This window comes from Chiloscyllium plagiosum, chromosome 14 (genome assembly GCF_004010195.1).
Source record: "Chiloscyllium plagiosum isolate BGI_BamShark_2017 chromosome 14, ASM401019v2, whole genome shotgun sequence".
Taxonomy (NCBI): domain Eukaryota; kingdom Metazoa; phylum Chordata; class Chondrichthyes; order Orectolobiformes; family Hemiscylliidae; genus Chiloscyllium; species Chiloscyllium plagiosum.
The window spans coordinates 38,647,488-38,672,316 of record NC_057723.1 but is presented as its reverse complement, the minus strand read 5'-3'; the positions used below and the strand labels follow the sequence as shown (position 1 = coordinate 38,672,316).

Below are 24,829 nucleotides of genomic sequence, written 5' to 3'. Positions count from 1 at the left end.
CTCCAAGCATGAAGTTCACCAGGAAGTTGTTTCAAAGAAGTTACATAGAATCCCAGCAGTGCAGAAGAGCACTTATGTCCAAAGAGCATCTCAGCCAGGGTCCTACCTTATCTGTAACCCCATATTTACTATAGCTAATCCACCAAACCGACATGTCCTTGAACACTGCGGATAATGTTTAGCATGGCCAATCTCTCTAATCTGCACATCTTTGTACTGTGGGAGGAAACTCATGCACATATAGAATGTACAAACTCCATACAGTCACCTGAGTCTCCCTTCTATTTCCTGGTTTGTCACTGCTTCTGCTTTGTTAGTCATATCCTCTATAGTGAAGACTATTACTTCCTTATTTTTCATTCTTAATTCTCTAGTCTCACTTTCTAAAGAACAAATGCACAATTTGACCCTTTTAAAATATTCAGAAAATCTGTTTTTATACTTCTGGCCAGCTTTCTCTTTTTTAGCCCTTTAACTTTTGACTATTCTTTTCACCTTCCTTCCAATCTAAACTGCCCTGAGTCCTGACACAATTATAAGCTTTTACTTTTAGTTTGATACCATCTTTAACAAATTCAGCTAACCATGGATTATGGGTGAGTCTTGAATTTTTCTTTCTTGTTGTAATGCATCGCTCTTTGACATCTTCCACTGCATCTGCTAACTCAACCTTTAACCTAATTTTCCAATTCACTCTCGAGAGCTTTACTGTACTACCCATAATTGCCTTAATTTTCTTTAAAAAGTCTCATATCCACTCCTTCAACTCAATGAAAAATTCAATATTATGGCCACTACTACCTTCACTATAAGATAAATCATTAATCTACTACTCAATAGGTCATGTATAGCCTGCTCTCTGTTTGGTTACAGAATATGCTATTTTAAGAAACTAATCCAAAAACATTCTACAAATTCTTGATCTAGGCTACCTTTACCCATCTAACTTTTCCAGTTTATATATAGAATAAAATCTCCCATGATTATCAGCTAGGTCTTTCTGACAAGCTCTCATTACTTCTTCCTTTATTGTCTACCCTACACAGAGCTTACTAGCAAGGGTCTGAATACCAGTCCCAGAAGTGTATTAAACTTTGTGCGAAGATTTGTAGCTCAGGTGGTCGTTGTTGTGGTTCTGTTTGCCGAGCTGGGAATTTGTGTTGCAGACGTTTCGTCCCCTGTCTAGGTGACATCCTCAGTGCTTGGAGCCTCCTGTGAAGTGCTTCTATATTTCCTCCGGCATTTATAGTGGTTTGAATCTGCCGTTCCTGTTTGTCAGTTCCAGCTGTCCGTTGCAGTGGCTGGTATATTAGGTCCAGGTCAATGTGCTTGTTGATTATCAGTGGATGAGTGCCATGCCATGCCTCAAGGAATTCCCTGGCTGTTCTCTGTTTGGCTTGTCCTATAGCCAGGGAAACCTTTATCATTTACCATTTTCATCCAAACTGTTTCTACATCTGTTATGTTTCGAATGCTACATGTATTCAGATCTGAGGCTTTAGTTGGAACTGCTTACCCGCTTTGAAAACTCTAGTTTTGTCGTTTGGTTGACTTAGATTCGTAGTCACTATCCGTTGCTGTCACAGTCTGTTTTTAAATTTCCCATATCAACACCTTTCTCTTTGGCCTCAACTCTATTCTTTGATTTACATTTCCAAATTGGATTCTTTGTCCTCACTACTTTAAAAACTTGTTCCTTAAAAGTTTCTTCAATTCTGACTTATGCTGACCGTACTCCCATTATCCAGGCATTGGTGTCTGATGCCTGGCATCAATTTGATTTAAGATTGCCTTAAGCTTAATGTATGATTGAAGCATGGAATCTTGCGTCAGGTCTTTCCTGATATGATTGTGACTTCAGATGAACTTGAGTCAACTTTCCAAGCTTCTTCAGCAGCATTTGGAAGTTGGTTTCTCAAATGTAAACAGTATGGGACCAAAAGTATTGAGTGAAATTGTTGAGATTCTTAACAACAGTTTTCTATTAATTTTCTAGAATTCCTGGAAGCTCACGGCACTAAAGCAAAACACATGACATAACTACATATGACAGCATGGGAAGCCAGGACAATTTGCTTGAAGGTTCCTATAATATACTGGATTACAGTTCTCAGTAGGATACTATGACATGGTTTTGCACTTCAGTTATCTCCAAAGCACTGATGTGCTTCAGCTGACACTTGTTAATTTCAAGATCTAGTTGGACCATACCTTCATTCTAATTCAGAATGTGATCCACCAATCTCAGTTCTCAAATCTTACCCACTGCCTATTTTCCCTTTTACATGCATATCAATCGTTACACCGGTGTATGGCTTCCGCTTCCAAAAGCTATAGGCATGCAATGAACTCAGATTCATGAGTTCATTCAGATTCATGCGATACCAGAGCAACAGAAACAGTGATCACACGTGAACTCCGATGCCTTCAAACGTGCAAGCTGCTACCAACATTCCAGACGTTTACCTGCAGTGTAGCAGGGGTGGTACTGACATCGGAAAACAGAAGATGAAGTGAAGTGAAGGGAAAAGCAGCTTCCACATCCACATTTAAAAATTCACAACTGGTTACAAGTGCTGAATTTATGTTTGAGTTCAACAAATTTGAAAAACTTGGTTGCTTATCATACACAGTTTACATCTCTAGCCCAAGCTGCATTCTCAGTTCTAGGTTAGCAGTTAGTGCTATCTTTATTTTTAGCTAAGATAAAAAAAAACTCATCTTTGGCCAGTGATTATGATTACTGATGAATCTGGAACAGAGAAAAACCAAACTGAAAAGCGTCCAACTTCAGGTGAAATGGGAAAATGAAGTTTGTACACAAATGGAGAAGAACATTTCTCTTATTACACATTAGTAATGTGTAAGAAGTAAAAAAAAAGGAATTTGGAATGACTCCACAAAATTATGCACATTAAAATGGAAGGAAATCTTTCCCTTGATCAGCACACTGGAAAGAATTGAGGAGTTGAAGATTGTTCTGAAAACTTACCTTTTGCTGCAGTTTAGAAAAAACTGACAAGCCATATACCAAAATATCATTTCAAGAATGTATCTTCCAGCATTACACAAGAAATCATTTACAATTATTAAAGAATCAAATTAATGAGTCATTAGCTTCAATGTCTCTAAAAACAAAAGAAAAAATAATGAAATCCATAGCATGACACTTGGTGTTTCTCAATTAGCAAGATGTCTTGAACCTTCGTCCAAAGAGATCTTTCAGCAACTACAGTGGTAACCAAAAGGACTTTGAATGCTTCTCAACATAGTTCAATGAATCCATCAACATGTTGATGGTTGACATTGCACAATGTTTTTGAAAATGATGTAACAACCAAAAAGGAACTTCTCACCCTTTGGTCTTAGAGGATATTGACAACAATTTTTTTTTTTTAAAAAAAAGGTACATGCTTGAGAAAAACCACAGCAGTCAGAACTAATTTCCACAAGTGATGGTGCATTAGCATGTAAGGCACAAATGATTGGTTAACTCACTGTTGTCAAATATACTGTTGCTTTTTGCAGAATTTATTTTGATGCCCCTTCATGTCAATTACTACTGTGAATCAATCAGCAAGTATTAACAAGTGAACTTAAGAGTCTGCTCATGACATGGAAGTTTTTGCTAAGACTGCAAACTTGATTTGAGCAACAGCTCTTCAACTGGTTATAAATCCTTACTTGACATACTAAATACTACTATGAACGAATCCTTCATGCTGATGTGTAGTGTTTGAGATAAAGATCTGCAAAGATTTTTAGCTCTGATGCCTAAAATCAAGTGTACAAGCGGTCAAGACTTTTGTTGCTTGACTTCAGCTTCCTTACAGACAGGATCAAAACTGAATGAACTTTTAACTACAGGAAAAGGACAGATACTTAGCACACAAATCAGTGCTGCGATCCAATTTCATTTTGAAAATGAAAAGTGACCCACTCAAAAACAAAAATGCTGCAGCCTGGTGTCTGGAGAAAATCAAGCAGACATGCATTCAGTTAATCATGTGCCTGACAGCTGGTCTGCCAAACCAAGTGACATGAGCACTGGTTTAATGTCTGCACCAGCTAAAATTACCACGAAGATCCCATCTTCTCAGCTGCTCCCCTCATCTTGGGGTTGGTGACCTTTAGGTTAAGCTCAAGTAATTTCTCGCTAGCAAGTGCAGACCTCTGGCCAGATAAGACAATGTTACCAATGGTACTGAAGTACAGCCACTGGAGTCTCATTGAGTGGCTGAGTTAATTTTCCCTATTCCAAAGGGGCTTCACATAGCAGTCACAAAACAGGTCAGTTCCCCTACCTGTGGGGAACTAGAACAGAGGGGCAGTCTTTACTAACAAATTAATTCAAGTATGAAATGAGGACTAATTTCTTCACAAGCAGTGCATTTTTTTGGAATTCTTTACCTCATTACAGCATAGATATTCCATCATTCGAGTACAGTCTAGCCTGTTATTTTAAGAAAACAACAGAACAGACAGGAATAATGAATTCAAGTAGATCAAACCACAATCATATTGAATGGTTAAACAGGGCAGGGGTCTATACAGTATGCTTAAGCTATTTATTACAAAGAAATTAGATACCATTTTCATTGGTCACCTTCCTTTCTTGCATTCCTCACTTCATACTGATTCATGCAAATCTTGGAAATATTCAAATTATTGTCTGGTGTCAGTGACAATGGAGACCTGATTTCATGACTCACTTGCAAAGTCTACTAATACTTGAAGCCCACTACTTCCAGAGGAGTCACAAAAGTTAAAGATTTAATCAAATTACTCAAAACCCCCAATTTACCAGAGATTCAGCTTAACAGAAATCACTGATTAGGTTTTTGCTCACGAAGAACTATTTATATCAAGTAAATCAAATTTTAGTTTTGCAGATTTGAACAAACAACTACCAGTTGAAACACTAATCCCCTTAAACACAAACATTGGCATGATTTGCTGGAGGGAGAGATACCCAGGAAGGACACTAAACAGCAATCCAAAGTATCCAACGAGGTGCTGCTTTGCTTCCCATGATTTTTCATTCCAGGATCTTGTTAATTCTCAATTCTTTGTGCAAGATGCTGGGCAGCTGTCACGCTAATTGTAAAGTTTTTCAGTTACTAGTTAGAGCCAATAAAGCTCATCTTTGCTGCAGGGTGGGCATTTCTTTCTGGTATAAACCCAGAAGCTATTCACCTGCCCAGAAGCCAGAAAGATGCTGGCATGCTGACTTCTTGCATCTGAATAATCAACAAATCTGTTGCGAGGTGAAGTTTACTGTGCCGAAAGCCCCACTTCCCTAGAATCTTAAAATTCTTCCCCCACTGCTTGAACAAAGGAATATAAACACAACTTGGTGAGTTCCACTAAATCCATCTAAAAGGTCCTTAATTTAAACCACTTTCCAATTTGATCCATTATCTAAAAGAAACGAAAGATGCAATCTTTACACTCGGAGTTTCTGATGAGCAATTCTTTTATGCTAATATGCAGGCAGATTCAAGCTAACCTTCAGGCTTGCTTGTCTAACGAATTAGTGGCAAGACATCAATGGGGCACAGGTAGTTTAACTAAACCATGAAGTACAAGGCTCAGGATTCAAACAGAATCTTCACAATCTATTGCTTTTCTGGTGTTCTGCAGGACCAAGTCATGAATCTAAGCCAGCACTATGTCAATTCTACTTGGTAGGCCAAACAGAAGTTCTTACCAATACATGTTATACCAACAAGCCCATGATCAAGTTTTCCATAAAAACATTGATTAGTACTTTTGATGGTTTTCTTGTAAATTCACCAAGTCTGTTTTAAGTTTTACCATAGCTTTCACTAATAAAATTAGTGGAATTGCAAAGCTATACTGAGTGTTGGGCTTATGCTGGCTGCTGGTAAAGGGAAGGGATTATTTTATTGGACACTTGTTCCCACTTAATTCTTTCAAAAATATGGTGAGTTTTTAAATATACTCATGGCAAAACTAATTACAAACAAACAGCCAGTTCATGAGGCTTTTGACAACATTTAGAAGTAGGAACCAACAGTAGACCATCCAGCCAGAACCTGTGTCAATTATTGAGTCATACAGCATAGAAACAGACCCTTCAGTCAAATCATCCATACCAAGCTTAACTAATCTCTTTTGCCTGTTGTTGCTAAACACCATATCTCTCATTTCTCCCTTTCTTCTAGATGCATTTTAGTATCTAAAAATCTTTTTTCTTTAATTAGTGACCCAGCCTCCACAATCAATCCCATTGAGTTTAGTCATAAACAAACAAAGTATTGCATTGGCTTCCATTATCCTAGTTTTGTTTACTACATTTTTGGAGAAAACCCATCTATTCCCAGTCAATGAAGTCTCAATCCATGACAACATGTTACCTACAATTCCACCGGCTTTCATTTTGCCCACGAACCTAGTGGGATCTTATCAAATGCCTACTTGAAATCTAAATACACCACATCCATTCTTCTCATTTATCTAGTTACATTCTTTAAAAACTACAGTAGATCAGATACAGTAGATTACATGACATTTCTTTCATTAAACCCTTACTAACTTAAATACTTTGTAATTGCTGTTATCAAGCATTTTATACACTTTAGCATTTCCTCTAACACTGTCAGGCTAACTGATCTGTTTTCCTCCTTCCTTAAAAATTGTAGGGTTAGAAAAGGCAAGGGTCAATATTGTCTTCTTTATTTGCCCACAATACAGATTGCTATTGGCCTTTAAGTTGGACCATATACAATAGCCATAGTCAGTTGCTCAATCTAAGTGTGCATGTTAATGAGATATAAATGCTTCACCCATGAAAATGCCTCCATGCTGACCTGAAAAGATCCTGATCATTGCTCTGAAAACAAGGAAATAATTGGGAAAAAAAAGGGTCACGGCTTATGAAGTTGTAACCAATGCTAATCTGGCAACTGACTGATTTCCAGCTTTTGAAAACAACTTCAGCCAGAACTTCAGATAAGCTAGAAGTGTAACAATTTGGAAACTGGGTAAGGCAACAGACAGCAGGCAGATAAAGCAAGCAAGATGTCTGTACATGGAGAGACATGGATTTAAAAAAACTTGGCAAGGAAATTGCCCTTGGTATGTATTGAAATAAATAAAATTCAGAGATTGACAAATCAGGAAAGAAAAAAAAACCCAGAGTGCTCTATGAATTTAATCAAATGCACTGAATGCCATTAAATGCATAACAAGATACACTATTGACTTAACAAAAACAGGAGCAACGAGCCCTAATAACTTTTTAATTATTTAACAAGGGTTCTGACAAAAGACGTGAAAACAATAGTTATATCCATTCAGAAGACTAAGCTTTAAGTTTTTAAACATCAAAAATTCAACAAGATATACTATAATGAAGGACAAATTCACAACTTTAAAAAATATCACAACAATTAAAAATGGCAAAGCTTTATTGAGTGAGTTTATTTTCACTTCGCACCTTACAAATATGAACAAAAGTGACTTGTCAGGTCTCTGATATTGAAGACCAAGATTAAACCCTACAATAACGGTCTAAAGAAAAATTCTACATTAAAATTTTTATTTGCCATAGAGCATCCAAAGATGCTTCTCATCATTTTCACTTCCTAAAAAAATTAAACCAGAGACTTGTTTTAGACAAATATAAAAAAAAGAAGTCAAGCAACAAATATAAGCACATAATTGTTCAGTTTACACTCACCAGTGTTTATAGTTTTTCATTTTAAGTTTCAAAGAATTTTGTTGAATATGAATGCACTACCACACTTTACATTTTTATACAATAAACCAGAAGACACTGCCAATTAGTTAACAATTTAGGGTTTCAATCTCAAACATTCTGGGAATTTAAATGGGTACAAGATTTATTACAGTTAAGCCATCCAGATTGTGTCTTGATGTTGCTTGCACCAACCTTCTTTGTGCGCTTGACAATGCTCTTGCATTCAAATCAAGCCTGCAGAAGCAGTACACTGCACATGCGCAACAAGTCAGAGGCATGAAAAGTTCAACTAGTGCCAAAATACCTTACATAATGAAACTTGGGTCTCAAACTAAAATCATGTGATGAACACACTGGTGCCACCCTAGAATTTTCCTCAACCTAGGAAAAGGCTTATGCTGAATTCTAGTCATAATGAAAGGAATGCGTATACTGAATTCACATTTCATAAGCATAACCAAGTTTAAGCTGGTAATTGGTATCTGTTAAATAGTGAAAAAAGTTACATTCCCCATCCTCCACTCATGTTTGACATTGCACCCATGCCATTCAGCCCCATGGATCCTCTACTTCCAGTTCCATAGTAACTTCCATTCATCCCGGCTTGGCTGCCTGGAAAACAGTTTCATGAAAAATTGTTTTTTTTTGAAACTTGGAAAAACTACTGTGAGGACACAAGATTCCTGTGTATAAAAGTTCAGTAATGTAACTGGTCACTTACCATATGCACTCAAGCTTGCTTGACTTCCATAAACTCCATATGCAGTGCTTAGTTGTTGACTGTTAGGACTACCATAGCTTGGACTTGCATAGCTTGATTGGCTTCCTAAAAACAGACAGACACTCGCGTAACATGTCTTGAAAGAATACTATCTCCAATGTCACCACAGGTGTGACTCATGCTCCACTTACTGCTCTCAGTGAAGCAAGGTTACAAGTTCACTAACAACTTCTATGAATGTAACCTAGTTTTATTTTAGAGCTCAGGATAGATGTTCTTTTAACATGCAGTGCCTATAATTGATTGCAAAAACTAATTTTGCATTAATGAATAACAGATTTTAAAATTCTATCAAAATGGTAGCTGCAGCCATATTCTGCTTTTTATTATTCAGAATGATTGATAATCAATTTCCATGTATTAAAATTAACCAAACTGTTAGGCGCAAGTAAAAAAAGGCAAATTCTGCTGAGAAAATCATAGTAATAGAATACTGTGCTCAAAATATCAGAAGTGCTAGAAGTCCATTCAAGCACAAAATTATACTATTCTGAATATATATTCTTTGCATGCATTCAGTGCTTCTAACAGATGCTGCAAATAACCTGAATGTCACAAGTTGAGAAGATTTGTAGCTCAGGTTGAGGTTCTGGATTTAAGTTTGCTTGCTGAGATGGAAGGCTTATTTTAAAAACGAACCTTCCAGCTCAGCTAGCAAACTTACATCCAGAATACCACAAGCTACAAATAAAAAAAAAAACTGATAGTAACATTCTGTTCCTTACACAGTATTCAAAAATTACTGGTGTTATTTGAACTCAAACCTTTAAAATAAGATTTCTTTACAGGTTTATTTGCAAGACACTCCAACTTCCAAAAATATTAAGATACATGCTGATCTTGTGAACCAACATTCATACACACTGGCCCGAGACATTAAAGAATTACCAAGAAAAATGTTGAGCTGCAAATGAATTTGATATTCACTTACCTATTGCTGACATCTGAGTTGCATAGGCACTAGCAGTGCCTCCAGAGGTAGAGTTCAGGAAAAGTTCCACATATCTATGTTCTAAAAAGCAAAAAAAAAATTTCAGAGAAGGTTATAGTAACATTTCAATTTAATATAAAGCTTTCATCAACTTACGCATGTGAGCTTTGTCTTTTGACATAGCCGCCACAGCATCCTCATGAGTAGCAAACTCTACATCAGCTTCTCCTGTCACTCTACCATCAGATCCAATCTCTATGTGGACACGGACTGGGTTGAGGGGTGAGAAAAACTGAAATAGAAAACAATAAAAAGGAGTTTCAAGCAATTTTACATAAGTGGATTCTTAGAAAAATCTGCTGCACCACTGTTATGACAATGCTTTCTAGACTTCCTGGATGCATAATTTAAATTCGACATGGGAGAAAAAACAAGTTGCCCAAGTTTTAAAACCTTGGGTCTACAAATTGGATTAATTCCACCCTCAGCGAAATGCATAAATTCTCTGAATCAACTGTTAATAAATTCAAGTACACAATTTTTGGGTAACAAATCAGTTCACGTGAAATGTTGAAACACAAACCAGTGTCATAACAGGGCAGGCATGGAAGTGTTTTTTCCTTCTCTCCTACCCGGAATCTTAGCTACAACTCCTTAGGATGATATCAGTTGCATGCTGTCTTATATGTAGAACCAATACAAACTATTCTATGCAACTAGGTTATGAGTGTATTCTGTTAAGGAGCTCCCAGGTTTAAAAAAAATGGAATACATACTTAGCTGGGAGCTTTGCTTTCATACTTTACCAACACCTAAGCCACATAAACAAATGAAAATTTTGAAGTACTTACATTATATATATCATTCTCTGTCGCTCTAAATGGCAGGCCCCTCATATGTACACAATGCCCTGTTGTACTCTGGAAGGTAGAATCACTGTTTGCATATGCTTGCGCAGTTATTCCTGTTAATAAAAGTAGTGTTATGGAATAATAGAACATATTTTCACACATTCTCTACAAAATGTAGCTTAGAAAAACTCACCCCGATCTCGTCCATATCCATGATCTGTCCCATAGCCATATGCATCACTATATCCATTGTAATCATCATAACTTGCATAACCTGAACAGAAATTGAGTGCTTACGTTAAAAATCCTGAATTGATGCAGAGCCTGCTAATACAGCAACTGCAAATGGACCCGATGTGGATTGAAACAGTTACTAAAACTGAGAAATTTACATTATAGCATTTCGAAGCAGAGTTTTAAATAATCAAGTTCATCAAGTGTCTATTAGTGAACACAAAACAATTAAGTAACAAAACTAAAGGCACTTTAGCTATTTCATTATCAATAAGACATACATAAAAGCGTCAGAATTCCCTGCTTAATCGTTCAAATCAATTCAGTTTTCAATGTTATCCTGGAAAGTAGTTCCTGATCCCTTTTAAAACTGCCTGAACATTAAAATACTCAAACATGATCAATATTCATGAGTTGACTCACCGCCACCATACACTCCACGTCTCATCTTCTCATAAGATCCTCTAGGAATACCATAAGTTCTCCCAGTCATCGGTCTGTCGTAAGGACCTGGTCTTAAAGCAGACATCAACTTCCGGGGAGGATCATAGTGGGTGCGCACTTCAGCCCGGCTGCTCTTGAAAATTTCAATGTACCTAAAGGATTATACATTGTATTTAAACATTTCAGTCTTTGCTCGTATGCAAACTAGTTACAAGAACAACATTGCTAATTATACACTAATTTGAAGTATCCTAACCATGTATTGCCCACACAAGAAAATTTGAGCCAAGGACCAAACCCTTCATCTACTAACTGACATTTTAAGAATAGCCCCATTACAACTGAATCATCAATACTATGTAAAATTACAAAGTAATTTACAAAGGGTATTCCACACTTAAAAATCCCCAAGTTGCAAGTTCAAATACTGGAACAAAACCATAGAAACTCTTACTTTAACCAAAATTTTAATCATGCAACTGGAGTCCATACTTTGGCAATTGGGTAAACATGAAGCATTCTTAAAATGCAACTTAAAATAGTTTTTAAACAAACAGAACAAACGACATAGCAATTCTAACCTAAGCTGCCATTTAGAAGGGCTTAAACTAATAATTAACTTTTATGAAGAAAATATTCTTTGCTCTTTGAATGACTTCCAATGTCCACATAAAAATGCAACACAGGATCAAGAGAGGAGTTGAAAAATCATGACACTGTCCTTTTAGAGACTCTCAACTTTACTTTGATAAGGTATAAACCCTCAGTCAAATTTCAATTTTTGTTCTTTTACAAGTAGTCAAACATGGTAATCAAAGCAATGGCACAGAGGCTTTTTATGTGGAGATAATTTATTTCAAAGAATAAAGACATTTCATCTTCAGGAAATGACATTAGTGATCGTTTGTTCAAACTCCATGTACAAATAGGATACAGTTTATTGACTGGGCATTGGAGAACTAAAGTAGCAACAATCTTGGAACAAAGGAACACCCAATAGTCTTCCAGTTGTCAAATCAAGATAATGCCAATTCTGTGCTGCATAAATGACTAGTAAAGCACCTCATTAATTTTAAGCTATCCAAAAAGGACATGGCAAAACCCATTTGCTAACCAGCAGTGTTACACATCCAAACAATGCTGCGCATCTCATTTCAACCTAACCTCTAAACAGCACAGCTTTACACTGCTAAAGAACTAACTGCTGAGACTCAAGATGTGCTGCATCTTAGAGGGACTTGCTGCAAATAATTCTTACAGAAGTTCTGAAAGCCTTCAAACTGCTCCAGTAGAATATTTACCATGCTGGGCAATGTGATTTTTCTTCCTAATCACATCTTCCAAACGGTGTGCTAAGCAAAAAAAAATCCCAACTAAGCCTACCAATGATACTATTTTAGATTCAATTTGAACTTTTAATAAAAAAAACATCGATATATGAAATACAAAATCTATTTCCAGCACATTAACTTTAAAGTCAACTTTTTGGTGCATTTATAATTGCTAAGAGATCCGAATAGACTCAGACACTATCCTTCAGCTGAAATCCTTTTCCCTCTTGGCTAACAGAAAAGATCTACAACGTGGCATCAAAACTGGATCCAATCAGTTGAGACAGAAGAATGCATAACGGTCACATGTGGACATTTTTCAAAATATGCAGAACACCAAGTTAATAGCTTTCCCCAAGACTTCTATAATCAAGACTCGTGCAAACAAGTGTAGACTGCAGTGTACAATGAAACCATCTGCTAAAAAATGGAAAATAAAGATGTGCACCAATACAACCAACTGTCCTACCATGATCCTATTTATATGCTGGAGACTAAACAGACTAGAGTCAATTTGGGGACATTAGGTTTCTGTACACAGCAATCTTCCAAAATGAGAAAATAATTACAATCTCACATTTACTTGTTGTGTTTGGTCTGTTACAGGGCAGGAGGAACATAATGCTCACATCACTGTGGCACTCTGCCTGAAATAAAACCACAACACCCCCGAACTACACATTGACAAATCTTTTCCATCATCATTACTAATAATTCTTAGTTAATATTCAGGTAAGCAAACAGCAAGTATATTATCCTCAAAGCAGTGGTTAATTTAAGGAAATTTAATGCAAACAGGAAAATAATTCCTTTCATAGCCAGAAAGGGAGACCTTCATCCCAACTTATTAAAATTATAAAAGAGGTCTCAGGAATGAAAGGCAATTTCTGCAAAAAACACTGCGAAGAATACTTGGATACTCAACTGTCCAATGACAGAACCAAAGTTGGACATGCTTCTTTGAACAGTAAACTTAAATAACAACTATGTTGAAAAGCTATTTGCCTTAGTTATTTTATTAGCAACAAACTGGTCATTAAGCTTAATTACATATTAAGCCATGAGCCATTAATAATTTCAAATGTGGAAAAGCAGATAATTATCTCGACATTCAAAACATCCAATAGGTTGTATATTAATTGTATGACACAGCAAAAGTATCAGCTATGATGGCAAGTAGCTTTTCAGGTTCAGATTACCAGTATTTCAGTTTCATTTCACAAATACTCAACATGTGACAATTACAACAAAAATTAGTGTAACAATGTGTTTAAAGAGCTTTTAAATTGTGCTTAATCACATTTTCTTATGGTATCAAAAGGTGCGAATTGTGATAAAAGTACTTAAAACCTAAACAACAATGCATCCAGGTGAAACATTCGCCATACCAAAACAGTTGTACTAGATAACAAATCAATCATATACCATAAGAAAAGTGACTCATCCATCCATCCCCACCTGTGCCCTATTCTTTCCTTGTGTTTCTTTAGAGCCTTTTCAGCTATTTCCTGTGTGGCAAACTGCACGAAGGCCTCCCCCGTGCTCCTCCCCTGGTAGTCCATCGGCAATGTTATCCCATTTGGCACGATTTCCAACCCTTCAACCCAAGGACAAATAACCCCAGTAGGGGATAGCATTAAAGGGTGCACATGCCTAATTATTACTTATGACGTAGCATTTATAAAAATGTAAACTACTGCAAGTTACAGCTCAAAATTAAAATGCACTAAAGTGTTGTGTGACAATCATGCTGTGTAAAAAATGTCAGAACCTAAACAACCAGAGGGAATTCCCTGGGTTGCAGCACAGCCACGTGTCACATAACATCTTAGAACAAAGCAATTATTATTTAAAAATACAATTAAAATACTTCCCAAATTTTAGTGTCAGAAAAAAATAGGAATTCAAAATAACACACAATGTAACTAAACAGTCAAGTTTTCTTTCCTCCCCAGTAAATTGAAAGCAGCTGCATTAGATTGACTCAAGAGGTCAAAATATAGCAACTAAAATCAAAGCACATTCCCCCATCCTCAATTTCAGGAACTCATCAGTTCCACCAGTGTTAGATGCCTCACCCAAGTGGTCTTTTTGCCATGTGCAAATCGGTGTGCACTTTTGGACTGTGGGGCCATCACAGCCAAGTACAACCTGTTCTCATCTGACGTTCACACATGCAATGCCAGGAGTGGAAATTCACTCTGCAGTACTGAGACCACATTCAATCGGCTCAGCAGCTCTTGGCTTATGACACCATGCTTTGAATGAACAGCTTTTGTGGGCTGCAGTGTTCCAAGTTGCATGATATGATACAATTACCTGAACAACCAATGGGAAAAATTATCAGGCTACATTTTGCCTTGCACATGTAGGAATGTCTCAAAGAGCTGTCAACAGTGGCTTTCTACCCTTCACCTCGCCCAGAAATAAAACATTTAGTTTCAAAAAAAAAAAAGGCTTGGCAAGTTTCTTACTAGCCTAACACATGGCAGCCAAGCACACCATCTTCCCCTGGTGAGATGGTCAATGAAGCTCCTGCTTACAGCCTTCAGAAGCTGAGTCAGTGCTCCCCCATTAATTTCTTCACCCACTTACTGGTAAGCAATCAGCCTTCACTTGTTGCCTCCAGAAGCTCAGATCAGTATTTGATATGTTAAACTTGCTTGTTGTACCACTTTGGCACATATTATCAGCATGTTACCCACATTTAAATATCATTAAATTTCTAATAAAACAAACTTAGCAATTAAATATAAAAAATTGATACCTTCATAGATTTAAGTATACTATATAAACCTACAAACACTAGATCAGACCAAGAATAAACCAACTGTAGGATTTTCTTGTTTTTTTTTAAAAAAAAGTCCTTGACATGAAGGGAGAAGAGATGGAGTGAGTGGACACCCACACACAATTTTGGAAGGGGGTGAGGGGGAATGATTAGGGAAAGAAAAAGTGAACACAGATCAGTGCACAGACTATCAATCCACTTAAACTCATACAGTTTTATTCAAATGGTTATCCAGAAGCCTTCAGAAACTTCAGTGACATATTGGAGTTTTTCTCTAATACAAATGGAGCTACAGAACCAAAGCAAATGATTAGACTAGTTTCATTAAGATGAGCAAAAGGAATTATTAAAATAAATGAATAAACTGTGTGGAAGCTACTTTAAAAGCACTTCTGGAAATCTGTTTTAAACGTGTCTTGATGCACGTCTGATTGTTGCCAATTTAGAAAACTAAGTTAAAATCCAGACATGTTTAGCTTCGCATTTCAACAAATATCCATTAATTACCTGCCTTATTTTAACAAAGCTGCTGTTTCTAAAATGCTAGGAAGAATTGGTGGGATTCTGACAACACCGAAGGAAAGATTAAGAATAAAAAGACTATGAAAAGATTAATTCTCAGTTTCTCTGAACAGATTTCAGAAATCAGACTTTTGTGACAGAATAGATGGCAAGTGACAAGTTAGAGGTCACTAACTTGAGAGACTTAAGGGTGAATTCTCCTGGATAATGTGACTATAAAACATTTTGAAAGCAATTTTAACAACTCTAATCTTGATCTGAACCAGTGAGAGACACTCACTCATCACCAGAGTAAATTACTACATTAAGTGCAAAAAAAAAAACAGAAAATTGTACTGGGGCAGGAATTTGAGTATTAATTACTTGACTGCATAGTTAATACATTACATCACATTTAAACAATGTTATAAAATTCAGATAAGTAAAATATAGAAAAGATTACCTTATCAACTGGAAGTGAATACAAATCAACTTATTTAATCTTAAAACTAATTTGTAGATTAGACATAGAAAGTGATTAATTTAACAAAACCACTTAAGACAGCCAATTTACTAAAATGAATTAGTTTAAAAAAATCTGCTTTTTGTACCTGTAAAAAACTGTACTATTTCCTCCTTGCTACAGCCAAACGGCAGCCCCCTAAGACGAACACAGCCATCGTTTGAGGAATCAGGACTATTGGGGCCAGTGTGCTTCAAAACCCAGTCCATTTCAATGTTGTTAGATTTAAATACTAGGTTTAAAAAAAAGTTTAAGAAATCATTTTAGAAAAGCAAGCAGTTAAATCTGAAATGTTTGAGAAATAGGAATCCCAAAATCAAGTAGATAATCATTGCTTAATCATGTGTTAACTCAGCATCGTTCACTATGCTATCAAACAGACTAAACCCCCTCAAAACATGCCAAGGTAGTCTGGACAATAATTTTATCTTATTTAATAGGCAAGGGTAAGACACTGTTCCAGATGCGATTAAATTGATTAAGTTATGAGGCTTTAAGCAAAATACTTCATCCGTACACTAAATTAAAAAAACAAAACCAAAAAAAAAGAAAATTGACAATTTTATCACATCAACAAATTCAGCAAAACTGATTTCCCTCACTTGCAATCTTCTCCAGTCCAGAAGGAGAAACACTGACAGAATGAATCTAGCAGCAGAAAGAGAACTCAAGCTTTTGCAGCAAAGCTGTACTTGGCAGTTTCATTCCACAACCCCAGTTTCAATAACAAAGCAAAACTAAACCCTTGGGTCTGAGAGCCTGACTCCATCCCTCATTCTTGTGTCTACTTCTTTTAAAAATCCAAAAGTTATTTACTATTTTCCATGGAGCAAACACATTCAGCACTAGATTTACAATGTCTCTCAAGAGAAATAGGACAAAATAAAATCACTTTTAAAGGCACATCTCATCACGAATACAATTTTTTATTTTTTCATAAGACATGGCATCATTAGCTAGCCCAACACTTACTCATCTCAAATTGTTCTCAAGAAGCTTGTGGTAAGCTGAGGTGCAAGGACAACTACTGTCTTTCAGGATTGAGACCTGAGATTTTGACCCAGTGGTGCTGAAGGAATGGCAATATAATCCCAAGTCAAGATGATGTGTAATTGGAGGGGAACACATTGGTACATCGGTCCTCCCTTGTCTTTCTAAGTGGCAGGTTTGAACATTGCTGTCAGAACAGCCTTTTAAGTTACTGCAGTGCATCTTATAGACGGTACGCACTACTGATATTATAGTAAAGGCAGTGAATACTGATGGCAAACTATGTTGAACATTGTGGAATCAATGAAAATTCCCACTGGCCATACAATGAATTCAATGACGACTAACCTCCAATAGTCACAACTACACCTCTGTGGCAAATATGACTCCAGAGTATTCCATTGTGCCTCCTAACTGCAATTTTCAAGCTCTTCAATGTCATTTTTGGTCAAATACTCACCTCATTCGGAGTTCAGCTTTGGTCCACGAATGGACCAAGGCTGGAATGAGGTCAACAGCCAAACAATTCTTGAGGAACTCAAACTATGCGTAACTGAGATGGTTATTGTTAAGTACTGCCGCATAAGGATGTCAATAATACCTTCCATTACATTGTTGATGGTTGCGAATACGCTGATATGGCAGTAATTGCCCGGCTGAATTGGTCTTACTTTCCAAGCATAGCACACACATGGGCAATTTTCCATACTACCAGTTATGCACTACTGTTGTAACTGTACTGGAATAAGAGTGTCCAGTTCTGGAATTAGAGGTCTTCAATGCTATTGCCAGAATGTAGTCAATGCCTTCAAACAATAATCTCATTGACAGATGTATTTGCATCAGATACACTGGTGAGGGGAGTTAGAGTAGTTTTTCACTCGTCTCCTTGGATCTGCTGCATACATAGTCTCGGACCTTACTGATTCAGCAGCTTGATCAATTAGTTATCGAGGTTTATAAAATCATGAGAGTCTTTTCCCCAAGTTGGGGGAGTCCACAACTAGAAGGCATAGGTTTACAGTGAGGTGAAAAATTTAGAAGGGACCATATAGACAACTTTTTCCACACAGAGGGTGATGAGTGTATGGAAGTGAGCTGCCAGAAGTGGTGGAGGCTGACACAACTACAGCATTTAAAGGCATCTGGATGGGTATACGAATAGGAAGGGTTGAGGGGGCTTATGGGCCAAATGCTAGCAAATGGGACGAGATTAGTTTAGGACATCTAGTTGGCATGGACAAGTTGGACTGAAGGGTCTGCATCCATGCTGTACATCTGTGACCATCTGTAGTGCTAATCAGCTACTCTTGTTGATGAACATTTAAATCCTCCATCCAGAGAACAGTCTGTGCCCTTGGCACGCACTCATCAGCCAAGGAGGTAGGTGGTGGTAATTAAGGAATTCCTGATTTTAATTAAATCAAATTTCACTATCTACCATGATGGTATTAAAACAAATACCTGCAGAATATTAAACAATAATAAAAAATTGTAGATGCTGGAAATCTAAAAACAAAACAAAAATAGCTGGAGCAACTCAGGTCTAATCATGAGCAAGGGAGAAAGAAAAGCTGCTGGTGGAGGCCATCAACCAGTTGAAAATCCGTGTGGCGAAAGCAGCCCTTATATGAAGCGGTCCGGTGTGTGCATATGCATGTGGGGGGGGGGGGCACAAAGTGCTCAGGCCCAAAATTACTTGGCCTTTATATTGAGCACTGGAAGGCAGCAGGATCCCCAAGTGGAAATGACACTGTGCATGCTGAGCTTCACTGGAGAACTGCAGCAAGCCCAAGACAGATGTTGGCCAGGGAACGCAGTAGTGTGCCGAAGTGGCAGGCAACCAGAAGCTCAGAATGATTTTTGCAAATACAGTGTAGGTCTTCTGTAAAGCAGCTGCCCAGTATATGGTGTAAGTAAGAGTCACTGAACCGAAACATGAACTCTTGTTTTCTCTCCACAGATGCTGCTAGACACGAATTTCTCTTGGGCTTTCTGTTTTTGTACCTGCAGAATGTCAGCCTGGTTACCAATTATGGCTCAATCAGCACCCTTTTCTCATTCTGAACAAAAGAGAGTCCCTTCACTGAAGTCTTAAGTTTCTTCTTCTGGATCTGATGAGTGCAAGTTGAAAGGGTTTAATTGATCGCCTTTTAGTGATGCTCAAGCATGAACTTACCTTCTACATATCTATGCCCCATACTTTCTTTGTCTTTTTTCATTGCAATTTTGACATCATCTTCAGTTTCCAGTTGTATGAATGCTTCCCCACTTGGGCGGCCTTCTCTGGTATACGTAAAATGAATTCCAGAATTCCCATTTAAGATTTTGCAATCTGAAATGTAAAAGTTACGATATCTATAATCACTCATACTAAATTCCATTAAAGATTTCAGAATTTGTCTCAACCTTAATCCAGGAATCTCAATAATATCTGGAAGTAAATCCACAAGGCACCTCAATAGGATACAAAGATCACGTCATTTTAAAAATCAGTCATTTCATGATACACCTATGGAGTAAGCGGTACTTCAACCCAGGCCTTCTAATACAGACAGATGGTTAGACATCAAGGTAGCCAAATGGCTAGTAAATTTGCCCAATGTTAGAGACATTTTGCTTAAAAAAAAGGTTACCTCAACCTGTGAAGTTAATTTTGAATCATTAGAAATGTGACTTAATAACCTTGATTTTCATCTTCTGGATACTGCTCTCCTTATACATGAACATTCTGAAATGCTAGGTCCAATCAATTTCTGACATTACAGAGTCTTCCTTTTACACCCTACTTACCTTGGCACACTCTACATTAAACAGAGACACAAGGACCCCAAAGATACCAGAAATCATCAGATGTTTTCAGAGTTTGGCTAATCACAGCAATTATACTGTATTATTACATTTTTTCCAAGTCATAATTAATCTCAATTATGGATATTTACAATTTAGAAGCCAAAAGTAACCCATTTTCCAGCTCTTAGTCACAGCCTTCAAGATTACTACACTACCAAGGGCACATCTAGTACCTAAATATTGCAGATTTCACTTATGTTCGTTTCAAGAATACCAGAACCCAAAAAGAGATTCCTCTCAGTCCCCACTATCTACAGCGTGATTATGGGTTCCTCAAAGAGGATAGGTCCTTCTACTATCTTTTTCATTAAAATTCTACAGTCCAAGTAATAATCTGAGGAATCTGCTCTGTAACCTCACAAGCAGTCACACTTTATTAGTGTGAAGAGCAGAACTGTGCTCTTCATTTAACAATTCATTTTCATTAACAGTTCCCTCTGCATATAGAAATCACCAATCTAGTTTTTAAAAAATCATCCCCCACTAATTTTGCTGATCTTTACATTTCAGTCACTTTTGCCCACTCCACCCTTCCATCTAACTTTACTTTGTCAATGAACTATACGAATATAATAAACTCTGTTGCAATCAAGTCACTGACAAAATAACTGAACAAGCATGGACTGTAATCTACCTCAACTTGCAAGTTACAAACTACCAACATACCCCAATTATTCATGCTTTCATTGACCGATCCTCAAACCATGCCACTGCATCTATTCCACAGGCTTGAATTCAGTGCAACTGCATTGATGTTTCTACTTGACCAAATCTAGTTTTTACTTTAAAAGTGTTAGGATTTACCAAACAATGGCCCTTTCATTTGTTTACATTCACTCTGCCAATCTAGACTTTGATGTCCCATTTTAACATGATTCAGTTGGATAAGACTAGGGAAAATTACAGTGAGGACAGGATGAAGCACTGCACGCCTGAAAACACTCAGGAAGACTTGAACATTAACTACTTGAGCTGCACTGTAGCTGCTAAGTCACCTATGCAATAATTAAGAAAAAATGTCTTCAGAAAGGGGGTGGAGGTGGGGAAGAGAAGAGCAGGAAGAGTTTTGTTATGCCAGCTTCAACTTTAATTACTTTTTGGGCAGGGTAGCATCATTTTGAATTTTTGAAATAAAACGAGATTGATGACAGTAGAAGTGTGTTGGGGAAAGCAATGCTATTAGTGATATTTCTTCAGAGAAAAAATAAAATAATGGATTGACAAAGTTTTGGAACTATGACAATGCAATTCGAGCACTATTTAAACTTAACCCAAACTTTAAGTGATCTCGAAGTGAATGCGACTGCCACCTAAATTTTAACATACTCATTTTAAAGTTTCACTTTTCAGAAAGCGTATATCTGATTAGATTACTTACAGTGTGGAAACAGGCCCTTCAGCCCAGCAAGTCCACACCGCCCGCTGAAGCGCAACCCACCCATACCCCTACATTTACCCCTTACCTAACACTACGGGCAATTTAGCACGGCCAATTCACCTAACCTGCACATCTTTGGACTGTGGGAGGAAACCGGAGCACCCGGAGGAAACCCACGCTGACACGGGGAGAACATGCAAACTCCACACAGTCAGTCGCCTGAGGCGGGAATTGAACCCAGGTCTCTGGCGCTGTGAGGCAGCAGTGCTAACTACTGTGCCACCGTGCCGCCCAAATCTGTTAATAATAAATAGCCTAAAAGCTCCACGTCAGGACTTTTGACTGATTTTGAAAACCAAGTTTAAAAACTTATTTCAAATACAGTGAACTTGAAACTTTAATCATGAGGAATGTAAACTGGTCATCGCTAACTGAAAATTGCATCATACCAGATTCCATATTTAGTGCATTACTGAAAGACAAAGTTACATTAATAGTTTCAGCTCCATCTTTGAAAACGCCTCCAAAAATAACAAAGCAATACAAGTTAATAACATGCACTTCACAACATTATTCTTGTGGAATACATATGGCAAACTGATTCTTGATATGTTTACACAAATAACATTTTCATTGCCCATTTTTAAGCTTACAAAAATATGGTCCACTTTTTCACCTTACATACCAGAAAAAAAGCGTGAAACTTCCTCAGCAGCAGATGACCAGGGTAATCCACGGACCCGGATAACAAATCCATCAGTTTCTGAACTAGACATGACTTCTTTCCAACGATGTAACAAGTTTTCCTTTTAAAAATCCTGAATCAGACAATTTCAACATATTTTTACATTCAAGCAGCCAATACATCAGACAGAACAAACTTAAAAGATGGTTTATTTGCAGTGAATCATTCAGAAGTTATCCAGGATATGCTTTGCATAATAAACACTAATTCACAGATTCTTTCTCAACCTCAAATGCCCCCAAAATACTACCCAACCAATGAAAAAATTTGAAAGAATCATTATTTCACAATGCAGGAAACATTGCCATCTGAACTCAAGTTCCCCTGATAACCAGCTTTTTAAATATAAAGCAATGCTGGTTGATTGATAAGTAATACTTTAAGAGAGCATCTTTGACCATGCAGTACTCCACAATATGACAGTAGAGCTACAGTTTAAATTTTGTTCAATCAAATTACGAAATCTAGCCTGTGGGACTTGAATCCATCATGCCATGGTTCAAGAGTGATATCCACTGAGCCACATCATTTTTTCTCCGCCAGTGCAAAGAGGTATTATTATACTGACATAATCAAATGAACTCTAGAAAGGTATGTAGAAAGCCAGTAATCAACTAAAGTTTTACCAAGATCTGAAAATCAAATTGCTTTTAGAACTTGGTTGGATCATCATGTAGATGTGCCAATGGTCACATATCCACAGTAGTTCAAACAGAGTACCCCTGAGTACGCAGAACTGGTCCAGGTCAGTACAGTTATTGACTAGCAGACTTTTTGGAGACAGACTGGTACATTGTAATTTGGACTCAAGGCACAAATTCAACATTGGGTTGTAATCAAAATTCATTACTTTCTCTTCCGCGAAGAAAAGACAGCTGTAATTTCTCTGACATATTCAAAGATACATCACAATAATGGAGGTAGTTGAAAATTCTTTCCTTTTCTTTAGATTTAATTAGAAAAAGTAAATTTGCACCAATAATTCTACATTAACCCACAATGACCTTGAATCTTCCTCAAGTACTAACCGAGGTTTGAGAATCAACTGATCAGGAAAACTACAGTGGTCTGAACTTTAAGTGGATTAAAGTAAGAAAACAACAAGGGAAAAAGACAATCATAGAACAAATATAATACAAGCATTTTCTGACAAAGTAGAGGTATATAATTAATTACCAAGGAAGAATTGTACCAAACCTGAGATGTACAGACCAGTGATTGAAACAGCAGCAGTCCCAGTCAGATGGATCCAAACTTAGTTAGAACATACTTCCAACCAGAATGAGAAACTGTTATTCTAATAAGCATACCTGAAACCAGCATGCATATATCCACAATTGAGTTCAAGGTGCAAGTCCAATAAAGTATAGATTAAAAAAAGGGAAGAAAAGGGCTGTGAATTGGATAGACCTTTTAAACTTTGTAACATGAGTACTTTGGCATAGGGACTAGACAACCAAAAGTTGTCTACTAAATCAATTTAACCACAGAATGCATTATAACAAACTAGCGGCCAAAGAAAAAGGACATCGACGTCGATTCTGTTTCGTCATCATTTTCTGATCACTTCTTCGGAATTACGTTTACCATATTAGTGCCTCAGGTACTGCTGAGACGCGAACCAATTAGTTTCCATCTACACTCAATATGAAAACTATACAATCAGACACAACCATTTGCAAAATTACTAATTAACATAAAACTCGCAGTGTCGACGGGAAGCACACTCTTTCTGGCCCTTTTCACTCTCTTTAGTGTAATAAAAATACAAAGCGGGCAAGTCCCAGCTTTGTGGAAACCCCAGGAGGATGTGGGCGGCAGGTGGTGGGGGAGGGGTAGGTCATTAGGCCTCAAATCGGCACCAAGCGGCATCCCAACGTTTGACAGAATTGAGCAAAAACAAAAGCTCTCCAGAGCAACCTCCAGCAAACTCCTCGCGCTGAGGAGCCGCGACTAGACCCGGATGGGAGAGAGCCGTCGACTAAAAGAAACAAAAAGGTCGAGCGAGGCGCCGCCGGGAAAACGAGGCCTCGACGGCGCAGAGGCCGCGCGCACGTCTCAATCAGCCGCGCATTCGCCTTTTTCAAGCGAACACGATTCAAAAAAATAAGAATGAAGCCTTGCGCAAGACCACTTACCGAAAACAAGGCGATAGCGACTTGGAAAAAAACCTCAAGTAAGCACTAACTCTGATACGTTAACGACCACAGAACGCCCGTTAACAGCGCGTCTCCTTCCGTTTCTTTTCTTTTCAAAGCGTGGAGATCGCCCCAGCGGACCGGAAGTTCTAAGTCACGTGCCACCACTGCGCCTGCGTGGGGCTGTGTCCGCAGCAAAGACGCCGATGGCGCCTGCGCAGACCACATTGCCGCCTCCTTCCCTTCCCCTCCCCCACTCCAATGTCAATCATAGCTCAATTTCAGAGACTTTTATTAATTACCAGACTGTGGGGATGAGGGTGCAAACACTGGAAACGATGTTTTTGTATTTTTAAAATACAGACTGCTTGGAATTAATTTCAAGGAAATGTATGATTTAATAGATTATAAATAAAGCTATCTGGCATGCCTACCCCATCAGCTCTCAATGTTGTGGAGCAAAATAAGGAAACCAGATTCAGAATACATTTGATTAATGGAAAGGATAATGCTGAAATCTTTATGAGAAGGTTCTTAACAAATTTAATGATTTTGAACTAACGTCAATTTAGTTGGTAAACCGGCTACATACTAATCTCAGACTGAGCCTTT

At 37.5% G+C, this 24,829-nt stretch overlaps 2 protein-coding genes across 2 annotated transcripts in view; one reads left to right on the top strand and one right to left on the bottom strand.

Moving 5' to 3' along the window:
• Positions 1 to 12,980, top strand: part of rufy1 (RUN and FYVE domain containing 1) — a 134,989-nt gene extending 122,009 nt beyond the window's left edge. Inside the window, exon 19 of the mRNA XM_043703644.1 lies at positions 12,905 to 12,980. Within this exon, the coding sequence (XP_043559579.1) occupies positions 12,905 to 12,949 (45 nt within the window). The 3' untranslated portion in view covers positions 12,950 to 12,980. The remainder of the gene's footprint in view (positions 1 to 12,904) is intronic.
• On the bottom strand, positions 7,416 to 24,373 carry hnrnph1l (heterogeneous nuclear ribonucleoprotein H1, like). The gene is made up of 12 exons (XM_043703646.1): positions 24,218 to 24,373; positions 22,020 to 22,152; positions 19,283 to 19,438; positions 16,202 to 16,345; positions 13,757 to 13,895; positions 10,947 to 11,119; positions 10,483 to 10,563; positions 10,290 to 10,402; positions 9,595 to 9,730; positions 9,439 to 9,519; positions 8,448 to 8,552; positions 7,416 to 8,338 (listed from the first exon to the last, which is right to left on the bottom strand). Exons 2-12 carry the CDS (start codon positions 22,108 to 22,110, stop codon positions 8,229 to 8,231), a joined length of 1,329 nt encoding a protein of 442 aa, XP_043559581.1. The 5' UTR covers positions 22,111 to 22,152; positions 24,218 to 24,373; the 3' UTR covers positions 7,416 to 8,228.
• Positions 24,374 to 24,829: the final 456 nt, after the last annotated feature.

Bases quoted from the DNA above. Each gene is read 5' to 3' on its own strand.
- hnrnph1l (XM_043703646.1), bottom strand. From the start codon at position 22,110: ATGTCTAGTTCAGAAACTGATGGATTTGTTATCCGGGTCCGTGGATTA. The intron at 10,403-10,482 runs GTGAGTTTTTCT...TTTTATTAACAG, and splicing joins TGGATATGGACGAGATCGGG to GAATAACTGCGCAAGCATAT. The intron at 9,731-10,289 runs GTAAGTACTTCA...TTTCTATTTCAG, and splicing joins CAGAGAATGATATATATAAT to TTTTTCTCACCCCTCAACCC.